The sequence below is a fragment of the Amphiura filiformis genome, chromosome 1, assembly GCF_039555335.1.
Source record: "Amphiura filiformis chromosome 1, Afil_fr2py, whole genome shotgun sequence".
Taxonomy (NCBI): Eukaryota; Metazoa; Echinodermata; class Ophiuroidea; order Amphilepidida; family Amphiuridae; genus Amphiura; species Amphiura filiformis.
Window position 1 is genome coordinate 24,896,615 of NC_092628.1, and position 15,326 is coordinate 24,911,940.

The 15,326-nt window shown below is 35.0% G+C and overlaps 1 protein-coding gene across 1 annotated transcript; it reads right to left on the reverse strand.

Moving 5' to 3' along the window:
• Positions 1–2,010: 2,010 nt before the first annotated feature.
• LOC140136167 (caspase-7-like) lies at positions 2,011–13,429 on the reverse strand. The gene is made up of 8 exons (XM_072157913.1): positions 13,310–13,429; positions 10,455–10,946; positions 9,449–9,552; positions 8,316–8,492; positions 7,574–7,793; positions 4,776–4,859; positions 3,746–3,855; positions 2,011–3,253 (listed from the first exon to the last, which is right to left on the reverse strand). Exons 1-8 carry the CDS (start codon positions 13,353–13,355, stop codon positions 3,098–3,100), a joined length of 1,389 nt encoding a protein of 462 aa, XP_072014014.1. The 5' UTR covers positions 13,356–13,429; the 3' UTR covers positions 2,011–3,097.
• Positions 13,430–15,326: the final 1,897 nt, after the last annotated feature.

The window sequence follows — 15,326 nt, forward strand, 5'->3', positions numbered from 1 at the left end:
ACCCCATTTGAAATGTACACTCCCTGTGTGGAAGATTAAGGCCATGGATATCAACTGAAATAATCCATTTAAAAGCTTTTAAATACAAAAATCTTTGCAAGCAACTTATGTGTACAAGGGTGCACGTTCACACACAAATTACATGATCTATCAATATCTTTGGAAATTTTACTGGATACATGATTCATAAGACTGTTCTAGGATTGTTTTGTAAAACAAAAATGGCACTTGCATATTTCATAGTATCTACTTTTCAACAATCCCAGTATACACACAGAAACATCACTAAAATTCTACATGAACAGTGTCACAGAGGATCTGGAAGATTCTAAATATGGCGTGTGGGAGGGGGGCAATGGGACCTGGCTAAAATTATTGAGGGGGCTCCTGTGACCACCAACATTTTTGCTACATAATACCATAGCTGTTTAAGGTTATAAATACTAAACCAAACTGCAATTCTGAATAAGTCAACATCCGGCCCGCGAGCTCTAACCTGTAACCTGTAAGGCAATACCACAGCAGCAGCAGTTGTTTTCATATTTCACATGTGATATAGCCTCACTCAGGGCATAATGATTTTTTGTCCTTACTTAAACAATGTGCATTTTTTCTTTGAGCAAATCAAGACAATAAACTCAGCAGTTGTTTTTAAATTTCATATTTAATAGGCTAATGGAAATTATAATAGTTTCCAATTGCCCACCTACATCATATGTTCATATTTGTAAAAATTTCATTTATTTTCAATAACATGCACTTTTTCTTTAAAAAAAAGATTTTGGAACATCTATTACCAAACTCAGCAGTAAAATCCCTCTGATAATGGTAACTCACAAACAACACTATAATGCTAATAATATCTCACATATGTGACGCTCGTAAAGTCGACCCTGGTCAATTTTGTTTTCTTCCGTGTTTAGAAAATATATATCATAAGCTTTACAATGATATATCATTTGACTTCAAACAATATCTAGAAGCGGAGTTATGGCTTGTTAAACTTTGCTCCTTCAGTAAAAGGGTACATTATTTTGGTGCTACATTATTTCTCTCATTTCCACATCGCTGGTATTACATATCAAATTGTCATAATTGGTGGTCACTTCAAATCATCCCCAAGTCAATGAGGTTCAGGAATGTCCTCTCATTGTTGATTTTTAGTTATCCACCACTTGAACAGGATTTGGCCAAAGCAAACAAAGACTAGAGCTATTTACTAACTCTATACATAAGTATAAGCTTATTATCCTCTTCAACAATAGGATTAAAGATTGGCGTTTGACTGACACTAAAATGAGAAACATGTAGGACAAACATTAGGTAAATATGAATACAACCTTTATGCACATTTTGCACTGTAACTCGAAATACAATTTGCCGACTTTACGAGCGGTTTGAGATGGATGGTCACATATTATCAAATTAAAGTAATTTTTTTAATTCTTCCATGTTGCAGGTATGCGCTATAATAATTGTGTAGAAGAGGCAAGGTTGATGCGCCAATGACCAAAGGCTCAAATGTCTTGTTGTCATAACCATTGATCAGCCAATTAGCATCAATAGTATGATTGTTTATCACTTTTGTGTTCATACTCGTATATATGCTCGATGCACAGAACATTAACTGAAGAATTAAAAAACTTACTTTATAAGTGGCACATAATTTCCAATGGAAAAAATATAATTTTATTAACAGTTTTGTAAGGCCACTTTCAGTTTTTAACAATTGTACAATTGAACCATTTTTTATTAGGCATGAGTTGTTTCTTGTGTCCATAATTTCATAGACCTATTTACAACATTTTTGACAGTAATACTTTCTTTGAAAGTTTCAATAAGAAGCAATAAAATACATTAGAATGCTTTGAAAGCAATAAAATCAAATCCAGGTCTTTCTTTTTTATAACAAAATATTATTATACAATTCATATAATGATAACCCAAGTTGTTACCGGCAAAGTAGCAAAATGGAATTTTACTTTCTTCAAAACAATATGCTGAAATAATTTTAACATATAAATAGAGAGCTCTCTGCTCTGAAAATTCAAACATGAAGTAAGTGCCATTTGCTGGTGGGATTTTTACTGGTGGGCACTTTCTAAATTCATAACCTATACTCACAATACAAACAAAAGCAGTAAATGCTGGAATCTTCTTCTTCTTAATGTGGCCACACACACACCCCCACACCCCGGCAGGAAAACGAGGACCTCATTTTTCACTTGATTTAAAACATACTAACCGAGGACTCACACATCCGTTCTTAATCACCATACCGTGGACCTCACTCACACACACCAGACCATCAACCGTGGCCCGTCCTATACCACCCATAGGTGGACTCGTTTTAAATGTATTTTTATGTTATTTGCGATGCCTTGGATATATTTAAAGCACCGAGGACGTCCTCATTTGACATGTGTGTATCCTTGTGTGTGTCCTCGTTTGCCTGGCAACGTAAACGTAAACGCACACCCACACCCCACAAGATATTGTGTTTCAGCCAGGGCTGGACACAACTCTTAAGAGTTATTTCATATTCCACATAGCTGACCTTTGACATAGCGAATCTTTGACATAGCAGCACAGAAGAGTGAGATAAAACAGAAAGTACCACCAGTCAAAGTCCATGTGTATTGTATGCTACCAGTTCTCGCATATTCATGAGGGCCGATTGTTTCGATCATGCCGTGTCAAACAATCACGTCAGCGCTGCGTGCCTTCGCGTATACGCAATAGAGCGTTGCGTGCTTTCGCGATTACGTGATAGACCATGAAAATACGCGGTAATTGCGTAGCAGTCTCGTCTGTCGCATTTCATGGAACAATCGGCCCTCATTATCGGATGATGCAGAGACTTTGACTGGTGGTACAAGCTCTGTAGTACTCCGTGCATAGCAGTCTGTAAGCAAAAAATAGCGTACTCTGTTTATCTACTACAATTATGCAAACAATGTTTTCAGTAAATTTAGGCACTTTGTTCCAAGCAAATGGTCCACCAGGGATGGAATGGAACCTCAAGCACCAGGGTTTGCTACTGCATCTGATGAACTTCACACCAATGTCATACCTCTTCCAGTACCACTTCACCACATCACTCTTTCTCTGATAGATATGCTTTACGTGATTCATCGTAGTAAAACTTGGGAAAAAAGTAAAGGTCCTTTGTCAAGCGACTTGTATGCTCACTCGTTTGCTGCACAAGTTCACCTTCACTTTTACCCCTTTTCTTTGTTATACGATTATTTACCTGAAAAGGATAAGAAATAGATGAAACATAAAATAAATATTCCAAATTTGTTTAAACTAGAACATAATCATAGGTGACACATCACATCAAAACACAACAGATGTTTTTGAAAATGTTGATATAGATTTTTTTTACATTAAAACTGATGATTTTTTGCTTTGAAATAACATCATTTTCATACCGTATATTTACCTTCAAATGTAGGTTTCCAGTCACTGACGAGTTTTGATGTGATGGACCATTATAGTACCCATGCAATATTGTTGCAAAGGAGCAATTGCATAAGTATTATTTTTATTATATTCATGCACAATTATATATGTGTGCAAAAATATACTTTCCTGAAAAAATTACATTATCTTTACTAGACTATTTTAGAGTCAACCACTTGTGTTCATATTTTATTATATGGAACAAAATACCAACATCTTTTACTTAAAAAAAAGTTATATTTTAACTACACAGCTATATCTATTTTTACATTAATATTACCCTTTTCATAAGTTTCTCAATTTCGTCAAGATGTACTCTCTGAATAAATATCTCTGAGATGACATTCACAAACCAGGACCCATTCTTGGGGGATCGTATAGATCGAGAACCTGTTTGACAAAGAAAAACATTTGTGGGCCATTAGCCATAGAGCTTGGTTTGGCTGGCCTAAATTGGTTAGCTATTTGCATATTATAACCATGAATTTCATTATATGTGACGTGTCATGTCAAAAGGAGACACTTTTGGGCAGGTTATAAATTTTGAGGTTTTTATATATCTTAAATATAGAGATATTTTGCTCCACAACGCCGTTTTTCCCAATGAAATCGGACATTCCTAAGCGAAGATATTGAGTTCGTAAGTTATAGTATTATAAAATTGGAAATTGAGATATCGGCCTTTAAAAATATTTTTGACAATGTTGAGAGTACGAATTAACTTGAAAAATGTCTGAAAAAATACAAGATGCCAGTTACATTCCGGTCTGAAACTATCAGACGATATTTTAAACATTAATAACATCACAAATTCACAACAAACCCAAATTGTGAAAAAATCACCCTCGGGCAGATTTTTGGCTATTTCTCCATTTACGATCCTGCCCAAAAGTGTCTCCTTTTGACATGACACGTCACATATTTAAGGAAAAAGCTAGTAAATGAGTTTGGGAGATTATTTTATTCATACCTGTACATAAAGAGAGCAATTTGAAGTTTATTTATGTCAAAAATATTTAATGTATTTAACTTGTAAAATGAATTTTAGTATGATAGGAATAGTCTGAATTAGTACAAATGCGGATGGCTCTTTTTTGGAGTCTGAATAAGTTATAGGACCGAGTATAGAACCTTGTGGGTCACCCCAGAAGGGAAAATACCAGTTGACAAAGAGAGGTTAAAGATATGAGCAAGTGGCTTGAGAATGAAAGGACCAATTTGTTTGACTACAGTGCCGGGCTACAGTGGGACTGTCCCCCATGTCATCGTAGCCAGAGCTTTTGAAAGTACCAAGATTTGTAATTGCATACCTTCTGTTGTAGCTTGTGCAAAAAACATATCAGCATTCTCATCAGGCATAGACCATCCTCCATGATGTGTAATTTCCACATCACCTACAAAAAAATATGTACAGTTTGTAAGGTATGTCAAAATAGGTCAAGATCAATATGAAAGCAATGTTTAACTAGAGCAAAGTTATCACATATGGAGATGAGCAGATCCTGAAACCCCAGCTTCTACAATAAAATAATGATTCCCAATACATGTTCCATCTATACTCCAGTTCTTTCAGCATGCTCTAGATCTTTTAAGATTCCCCTTCGAAAAACAAAAACAAAACAAAACATACACACCCAACCCCACCCTAAAATCTTGAGTTTTCACTCAAAACAACATATAATTTTGTAGAACATTTAAAATTTTTTGTATAACATTCATATTTTTTCAGCTCCACAGTATCTATTTTACATGTTTACATTGCATAACTTGCAAACACAAATAGTTATAAATGTGGACTAACCTGCTCTAAATGCATATGGTGCCCCACCCTACCCCTCCCTAATTCTTACCCTCCCCCTTATGAGTTGCAGACACTATGGGTCGTTTTATCTTTTCAGTTTCGGAAGCTCTATTGTTCAGAAACAAAAACGCAAGGGATTATGTGAGTTGAGGCTGTAATTTGAATTCATTGAAGTTTGAAGTACCAATCAGCTTAACGTTTCAATAGAGGAGGATGCCTGCTGTCAATCAAGGCTGGATAAGACAAGATTATATTTATAGAACACACACAGTGTGTGGAACACCAGTGTTTTTAGTGGTCTAGCGCCCTCTAATACCTATAATAGGCCTTTGATGTCGTTAAAGTGGTCCACATTAATGTGACATATTGTCAATTCGAATGAAAAGGTCTCCTCTTTTTCTGTAAAAACATTAAAAAGCAGCCCTTAAATCACAAAAGGTCCGCTTTTGAGCTAATCGCACCCCAATAAATCCTGGCTATGGGCCTGTGTTGCCCTTCCCTCCTGACTTTTCATATGAAAAAGTTGAGTGCATTTGCTCAGCGATTGTCATGCACGCCGCTTAACCACAGGAAATCATGGGTGAATTCCCTCTCTGCTGTTCTATCTACCCGCACGCTGCTCACATGTTGATAAGATTTACATGAACATGCTAGAATTAGCATGTTAAAAGTATCTTTATCAATAAAAACCTCACTTCCTTCTGATGATGAGAACAGGGTGTCTTTTTAACTTTAAAACGTATTATTTTTCTCAAAATTCTATGCCATCAATGGAAAATGTGCTAATTTTTCACTTTTTTCGGGGGCTTCTCGCTTTAAATGTAACATGAATAGAATAAATTATCTTCACTCCAATGCAATTCTTTTGTATTGCAGTTCAATATAACATGATGACCAAATCGCCAATATGTGACCGTCCACAGCGAATGAGCCGTAAATTCCTCCCCCGGTCAATTTTGTTTTATTTCGTGTTTAAAAAATAAACATCATAAACTTAAAAATGGTATATCATTTGACTTCAAACGATATCCAGAAGCGGGGTTATGGTTTGTTAAACTTTGCTCCTTCAACAAAATTATAGCCTTTTGCGTTTTTACATGTGTCTCTTTTTCCACATTGCTGGCAATATATATCAAACAGTCATAATTGGCGGTCATTTCAAATCATCCCCAAGTCAACGAGGTTTAAGAAAGTTCTCGCATTGTTAATTGTTGGTTATGCATACCTGTACAAAATACAATGCCTGGTAACCCACCACTTGAACAGGATTTAGCAAAAACAAACAAAGACCAGAGCTATTAAAAGTTCTATAGCCGGCCATCTAAGGTAGAAACTTATTATCCACTTCAACAATAGGATTATTGATTAGTTTTTGACTATCAAAATAAGATGGATGTCGGGCCAGCTTAAGTTATCGATGAATACGACCTTCGTACACATTTTACACCGTAACACAGAATACAATTTAGGGAATTTACGGCTCGTTTGTGCTGCCGGGTCACATATGAAAGACTTTTGCTTATAACTTGCCAACATGGTCAGTATATATTTCAATGCTAGGCGATTTTCACAAGCCACTCCCGCCTAGGCAGAAGTGCATACACCAAACGCAAGTCAATTAAAGCTGTACAACTTATCACAAATTTACGACCGTAAAATTTAGACACTTCTTTTGCCTAGATTGGCACCAACCCTCTCATCTCACGTTTTCATGTCAAAAATTAACATAACTCATCCCAAACCGAAAACAGAAATTGTCTTCGTTCAACTTTTCAGTGAGCAGCAAAAGACTAAAAGGGTTGTTCGCACATACCATGCTACCACTTCAAAATAACAATGAGATCCAAAACTGAAACAGGAACCGAAACTGCATACTACACCTATGCTTAAGTTTCTGTTTTTGTTTATGTTTTGTTAGGTAGGTAAAAAACCTGCCTAGAGGGAAACAACACCAACTGCTTGCATGGAGATGTGATCTGTTCACCTGAGAACATTTTATTAAAGTGTATCAAACCAAAACTTCATTAATTTGATCTCAGATCAGCTCCTGTGACCTTGAAATTCCCCTAATTCTTACCCCACCCCACCCCAGTTGAAGACCACAAAATTAAACTACACCTATGCCCCAAGTTTACTTACAATGAAATATGAACTGTTCATCTGTGAGCATTTCATTACCACTTTAACCAAAATTTAATATTGCTGTCATATACATCCATCCATACATACATATATCCATACAAAAAGCGATTACATATCTCCACCTTTCAGGCGAGACAAAATTGAAATGAATGTGCATATATGTACCTAGGCGGCATGCTTGGTAGAAGAATAGCTTTGGCTTTCCTCTGAGGTTTGGGCAGTGGATTGAATCAAACTGCTGTTGTATCTCGTTCAATGGCACCAAACCTAAATCAGTCCCCTGTATCTGTCCTTGCGACCCATGACTCATTAGCACAATGACCGCTGAACTGCACTTCGGGTCATTACATTTTGCAGAAAATTCACAGATTTTTGCTGAAATCTCCTGAAAACAACAGTTCAGATAGAATAGAAACATTTACTATATACATAAAACTATTTCTTAAACACTTGAGAATGTGCCTGCAATATCTTATTGGTTCTTACCCGTGTGATATTACACAACATAACACAGGTCAGCACGTGTGCATCGACGCAATGCGCAATTTTTTACGCATACTCGCTATTTGAACCAATCAGAGGCACATAGCAGCAACAGGACTGATCGATTTTAAGCCCTAGGTAATTCATTGTAAAATGTAGGATTTAATTTGTTTTTAAAAATTTGTAATACTTTTGATATTTTTATTTCAATTGAAGTGGTCTTAAAAGAACGAAAATAAAGGTATTATTTTTAGCCTCTGTTGTGCCTCTATTATAGTCTCATATAACACGGGCGACATCATTATTTTTGGTGTAAAACAACTAGGCTTTGCCTTATTCTTTTACTTAAAATAAGGATGCCACCAACCAGATAATGTCGCCATCTTTGATTTGGAGATTAAAACAAAGTCAAATACATATTTACCTTTCCTGTAAGATCTTCATGTTTAATTACTTCATAACCAATCTCTTTCCACAAATGAGTCATATTGGCTAAATCCACTTCTGAGCCTTTGCGAAATTTGAGATTTTGATGATTTGGAAATGATTTATTGTTCAGAATAAAAGCATATCCCTTCACTTTTCCAGTCATGTCGTAATACTATTCAGACGTAGCAGGGTACAAAAAAGCAAAATATGTTTTATTTTCAACTATCATGAAAAAGTCTGAAAATGTACGTAAAATTTGACAAAAACACCTGAAAATAGGCTGAAAATCATAAAAGTTGCGGGAATTTTGACATCACAAAAATTGACTGGAAATTCCCATGCCCGACTATGTGAGACAGAGGCTGGCATGTGTGCCAAATTTGGCCCACAGTTATCCAGGCTGCCTGTGAAAACAAACAGACAAACCTTGAGGAAAAAATAACCTTGTTCTTTACGGTCTTGTTACGCTATAGCAAATTTTCAATAGGTCATTCCAATGCAACTTAACAATATTTCTAAAAAGATTGGGTGGGTTTTTTTACCATCTTAAATTTTGATAGAAATCATTCATAATGTAACTCTATGGGCTTAATGAACAAATAGTTGTTCTCAACTCCTAGACATCGTTCCCAAAACGGGACCTTAAAAGAAAAGTTTTGACGTATTGCATTTAGGATGTTTTGATTCAAACATGGTCACACCAGATGAAATTAATACACATAACTTTAAAATTCAACTGTTCTTAATATTTATAATAAATTTAAGTTTGACTGTAATAATACATATATGCAAAAGCATGAATTTAATTATTCAGACCAATGCTGAAATAAATAATGTTGTTACTTTTTTAATTGCCTCCTGAAAGATATTTGAATTAAACCGACTTAAAATTCTTCCAACAACATTTAATTATTTAGGTCAATGTTCCCAACCCATTTACAAAGAGCTCGCAGCCCAAACAAAGTTTTGTAATCCGCTGCTTTGAGAATTAAAAACTTGCTTTGGAATTTGATTGGGTACACAACACATACATTATTATATATTCATTTTTAATGAGTTACTTCAAAGTATGAGTATGAACTTGCTTCTTTAAAGTTTTCAATGAATTACTTCAAAGAATAAACTTACTTCATTAAAGTCAGTGATTTGTTCTCTAGTTGGCCATGCAAACTGAACTGGTTGGTTATAGTACCCGGCCTCATCTGGTTCTACTTCTTCCAAGTCATCCAGATCTAAGTAAGATATTTTAATAAAATATAATAATATTAAAATAAAATAATATTAAAATATTTTTGCAACTTTTTCAGTGTAAGTTAAAGAAGCATTATAAATACTGGTACAAAAATGTTGTCTCAATTATTTACAGGCCTAAAGAATAAGTTGTGCTGCACTCCAGTGAAATTTATGAGGTGTGTCAAATATGGTACCCATCATAAAAAAATAAGTGTAGGTATATAGCTGTATTGAGGGAAAATGGTCCAAAAACATGCCATTTTGCATGTTTTCTTACAATTGTAGTCATAAAATTGTAAGACTTGGCACAAGCCTAAGCATTCAAAATCTTGAGTATAGGGTAAGAGTTAGCTCATAATTTTAATATTATATGTAACTTTTGCTAATTGGTTATGAACAATATTGGAAAATGTGTTTTCCAAAAATTAGAATGCAAAACTTGAAATTCGTCTTTGTTCAAGTCTTTGGACTTGATTGTCACAGAATACGAAAAAGGTCAAAAAACGCCCTAAAAATGCATGCTTTTAGCCCTTATTTCCAAAAATTTACCAAATATTAAAATTTTACTTTTATTGACAGTTAGGACTAACGAAAGGATTAGGATTTAGCTATGTTTCATTTGGCAAAACAAGATGATATTTTTTTAATCCAAAAAAATTAGTTCTGTACTTTTCTGGAATGGGAAGTATGTCACGGCGGAGTCACAAATGAGCTACATATCCAATACACCTATTTTACAGGGTATACTGCTGCTTTAAAGTTACTGTATGCTGTGTACACATTTATCCAACTTTTATACACAGGGTCAAATTTCAAACTTGCTCAAATTGAGTTAAAAACCATTTCAATGTACCCCTCTAGTCATAAAAATTACTTTTTTTGAAATAAAAAGACCACTTACCGATCTCATCTTCTCTGTCTGTGTGACCAGCTTGCACACTAGTGGAAACAACCCCATTATTGTTCCCACCACCATCTCTGTCTTTATGACTTTGTTCTTGTGAGGACTCAGTTCTCTTGGATTTATCCAATAGTGGAGCCATTGAATTATCAGCCACAGATGTTTCAGTGTCTTCTAGAATGTCATGCCCCATGTTAGGTGGAGATTCGCTTTTATCATCAACATGTTTTGAATTAGTGTCAGAGCTGGAAGGTTGTTGGCAGTTCTCATCTCTAAAATGCTGGTTGTTTTCATATCGAACATCCTCTCTTTCAACATCTATAGTTATTTGTGATGAAGCACTCCCGGGGGAAGCACTATCAGGTATTACATTATCTGGTTGCATACCATTTGGTTCTTGTATAGAGCGTGGCGCTTTGATTATGGCACATACTTCTGGTTCATCAGGTCTCACATCTAATCCTCGGGGGTAGTGATTTCCTGGGGCATGGTCTTGAAAAATAAGGCAAAATTTATTTCTAGCATCATACTGCGTGTTTCTACTGAGGGTAAAATTCCGGGCCATGCCGTGCCGTGCCGTGCCGTGCCGGGTAATGAGCCCAGTAGAAACGACTTGGGTAATCGGTTGCCGTGTCATGCGGGTCATGTGCTCGCTTTTTCGTGATCCACCTCTTGAGGTGGATCATGCCGGTCAAAGCGTGTAATCTGCGCAGTAGAAACGAGCCGTGTCATCGGTTGCGGGTCGAGGTCATGCGTGTTGCAAAAATAACGCGATTTATATTCTACTTGTATAGTCTAGCTTAGGCCTATGATGTAGTAGGTTCCTTCTTTCCGATATTATATACACTGGACACATGTGTGACTCGCATGAACTTGATGAAGTAAAATGGATATGACTTTACTTAGTCTAGGCCTACTTCTTTATAGGCCCCCTAGTTAATGAGTTGGTTATATCTTTATAATTAATGAGTTGGTTATATATGAGCTGTAAATTAATTATCATAATAGCCAATTACTAGATCCACTGGTAAATTAATGCAATTTGGATTTTACGAAAATACTAAATTGTGATTTTAGGTCATATGCCATGAGCTGCCATCCGTGAGACATTTAAATTTAGGATATAATTAACCGTCAAATCTGTTTTCCGTACTTCCGGTTTACAGGAAAAAAATGCTGTGCATCGTGCGAGACACAGCTTTCTGGTCTCAGTAGAAACAAGCTGGGTAACGGTGGCCGGATTATGATCGGTATTTTGTGCCCGGAAAATAGCGGGTCAAAAAGCCGTACGCTCAGTATAAACACGCTGATATATAGATTAAATTCCATTTTACAGTACTTAATCCTTTGAGAGGGGGATATGAACCCCGAATATGAAACCACATGTCCCGTGTACAGAGAGCAATACCTTTAAATGAATGTTGCAGTCAGTTTTGAAACAATTATGGATTTAACCCACAATTGTCCCGGTATCAGTTATTATGGATTGAATGAATAAATGAATGGGATGAATAGAATGAATGATTGAATAAATGGAATGAAGGAATAAAGGAAGGAAAGAAGAAGGAAGGATAAAGCTGCTGGTTCTGGATGCACTGGAGGCTTATCTTAAATACATGTAGATACAAAAGAAGTGTAAAGATCAGTTACAGTAGCAGCAAATCATTGTAATTGATCGCGGGTAATTGATGCCCCTTTAAATGTGCCATCCAACTGATGTACATGGAAACCGAGACCCAATTGTTCTTCTGATATCAAATTCGCGATACATTCAATTTTATGGCAAATTATTAAAAATTGATATTTTATGACATTTAACAGTCTTCGAAGTAAACTTTATAAATCTAATGATATGTACTTAAAGTGTGTGTAGTTGGGAAGAAAAGCCGTCCATCATTGAACATTTTGACCTTTTGTGTTGAAGATAATATACATTTTCCCCCCAAAACACCTAATTTTAGATATTTGATATCAGAAGGGCATTCCTCGTATTCAGAATTCAGAGTACCGCAATATCTGCTGATAAGTTGACCAATTAAACCTAACCTTAACCCCTTGTTATTATTAACTTGAGATATGATATAAACAATTAAACTAAAACCACATCCTCCATGAGGTTTAGTGTGTGGAATATGCTAGAATGTCCAGCATTCAGCAGACAGCAATCGTCTTTTAAACTTGCCCTGGAATATTAGGCTCAAAGTACAAAGACAATATACACCAAAACTTCCAGTGTGCAACAACTTTGCATTATGAATTGTTCTAAATCGCACTAATCTTGCATGCAGCTCCTTTCAGCCTATTTATAACCAATTATAATTATGTGGTAAATTCATTTTAGGCATGTGTTTTTAGCATGTGATAAAATCAATAATCAGGACAACTTTTGCAGTTCCCCTCTTTTTCCTCCTCCTCCTCCTTCTTTTATATTTGAGGAAATCATCATCCTCATCAATGTCAAAATTACTAGCACCAATACCATATAACTATGTAGTATATCAATTAAAGGGGTATTTCGTGATCCTAGCATCCTCTTTTTATGACATTTTTCGGTAGATATTAACGAAAAAAGCTTATTCCCAAAATTTCAGTTGATTCCGATATTGCGTTTGCGAGTTATGATTATGTGTATTACACTGCTCCACAGACAATTTCGTTCTATACCAGAACGAAATTCAAATTTCACGATATCTTTGCTAAACGAATTAATCAGCAAGAAATTTTTTGTACATAAACATTATGTAGCCAAAGGTTTCCAGTGATATAAAAATCTCAACTTTTTTTGAGAAAAGTGGGGGCATGATGCTGTGGATCACGAAATGCCCTTTTAAGTATAATTTATAGTGTAAACATACCTTTTTGTTCTCCTTTCCGCAACTTCACACATAACACACAGCACATAATGCAGAAAAAAACAGCAAAGATTATTGCAATAATTGCAACAATTACCCAGATTTTGGCATCACCAGTGGACTTATTATCTGAAACAAAGAGTTAATTGTATATAATTTCAGTAAAATGAGTATAATGGTATGCAACAAACAACAACATATAACATAATAATCACTTACACCAACTGGTCCTGATGAATAACATTTAGGCCTCACAAAATTGTTTGATAGGTGTAACCCGAACAACTCTAAAAATAAGCCTGACCTGAACTTTTTTTGTTGCAAAAAAACAAAATAAAAAAGTTTAACATTTTTTTAAATTTAATTAAAAAATAAATGAAGAAAAAAAATTCCAAGACCTTTATCAAACGCAATTTCGCGCTTTAAAAGTAAAAAAAATAAGAATCCCTACCAGCCTACTCTAATTTTTTTTAAGTTAAGAGATCTAGAATGAGCGTTTATGGCGTTTCGACAGTATTTTTTGGGACATGAGAGCACCTCAGGCGTCGAATTGCATTCTGAATACTGAAGCATGTCTTTCTGATATCAAATAATTTTCATTTTTGAATTTCACGATATAATATACAAATTTTATAACAAATTATTAAAATTTGATATTTTTCAATTTTTTGATATATAACAGTCCTCGAAATAAATTTTATAAATCTAATGATATATTCTTAAAGTGTATGTAGCTGGGAGGAAAAGCCCACGATCAATTGAAAATTTTGACCTTTTATATTGAAGATATGGATTTTTTCCCAAAAAGATCTTTTTTTGTTGATGTTTTGGGGAAAAAAAATCCATATCTTCAATCTGAAAGGTCAAAATTTTCAATTGATCGTCAGCTTTTCATCCCACCTACATACACTTTAGGGAGAAATCATCAGATTTATAAAGTTTACTTCGAGTACGATTAAATATCAAAAATATCAATGTTTAATGATTTGCCATAAAATGTGTATTACATTGCGAATTTCAAAAAATCAAAATTATTTGATATCAGAAGGACATTCTTTGTATTCAGAATGCAATTCGATATGTCTGATGTGCTCTAATGTCCCACAATAAATACTGCCCAAACGTTCATTCCCCTTCCCTTAAGCCAATCAAACACTTTTTTAGGCCTTTAATTTGGTCTTCTAATAACATTATCTGCAGTCTGTTGTTATTAGACATCAAAATACATAATAGTATTTCAATATTAGGTTAAACCATAATAGATGCACCATATATAGGAGGAACTTGGATTTTGGCCGGGTGCCCATGCTCGGTCCAAAAAAAAAGCGAGACTAGCTATATTTTACTATATTGTAAAAGTCTCCAAAAAGGTATCAAATTTTCTGATTCTATGCCCACGTATCTTATTTTTTGGAAATTTTGATAAAAAATAACACAAAATATGACTTTTTGCCAAATTTGTCATATTTGTGCACTTGTTCTTGTAAGGATAGACTTTCACCAAAACTCCTGGCAAAACTAGTCCTGCTAGGGTATGTTTTATAGAAAATTAGGGGTATATTTTTTACTTAAAACTACCATCGGTAGAGGTTACCTCAGGAACTCCAGATCTAGCATGGACCCAGAAAAACCTTGAGAACCCATTCGGGGATATCATCTATGGATGAATGATGGAAATAACATAAAAATTATTTTAACTCGACACCCAATATTAGTTTCAAACCTCAGATACAAAACTCTTACGGATTCTACATCACCCTTGTTTTCATAAATGAGTGTTAAGTCTGAAGTTGAGTTGATGTTCTGACCTTTGATGCAAATTAACCTGTACAAGCTAGTAATAAGTAGGCCTATGTCTCTGTGAATGTGGATTTCGCCATCAAACAACCTTAAGCCAATCAAACACTTTTTTAGGCCTTTAATTTGGTCTTCTAATAACATTATCTGCAGTCTGCTGTTATTAGACATCAAAATACATAATAGCATTTCAATATTAGGTTAAACCATAATAGATGCACCA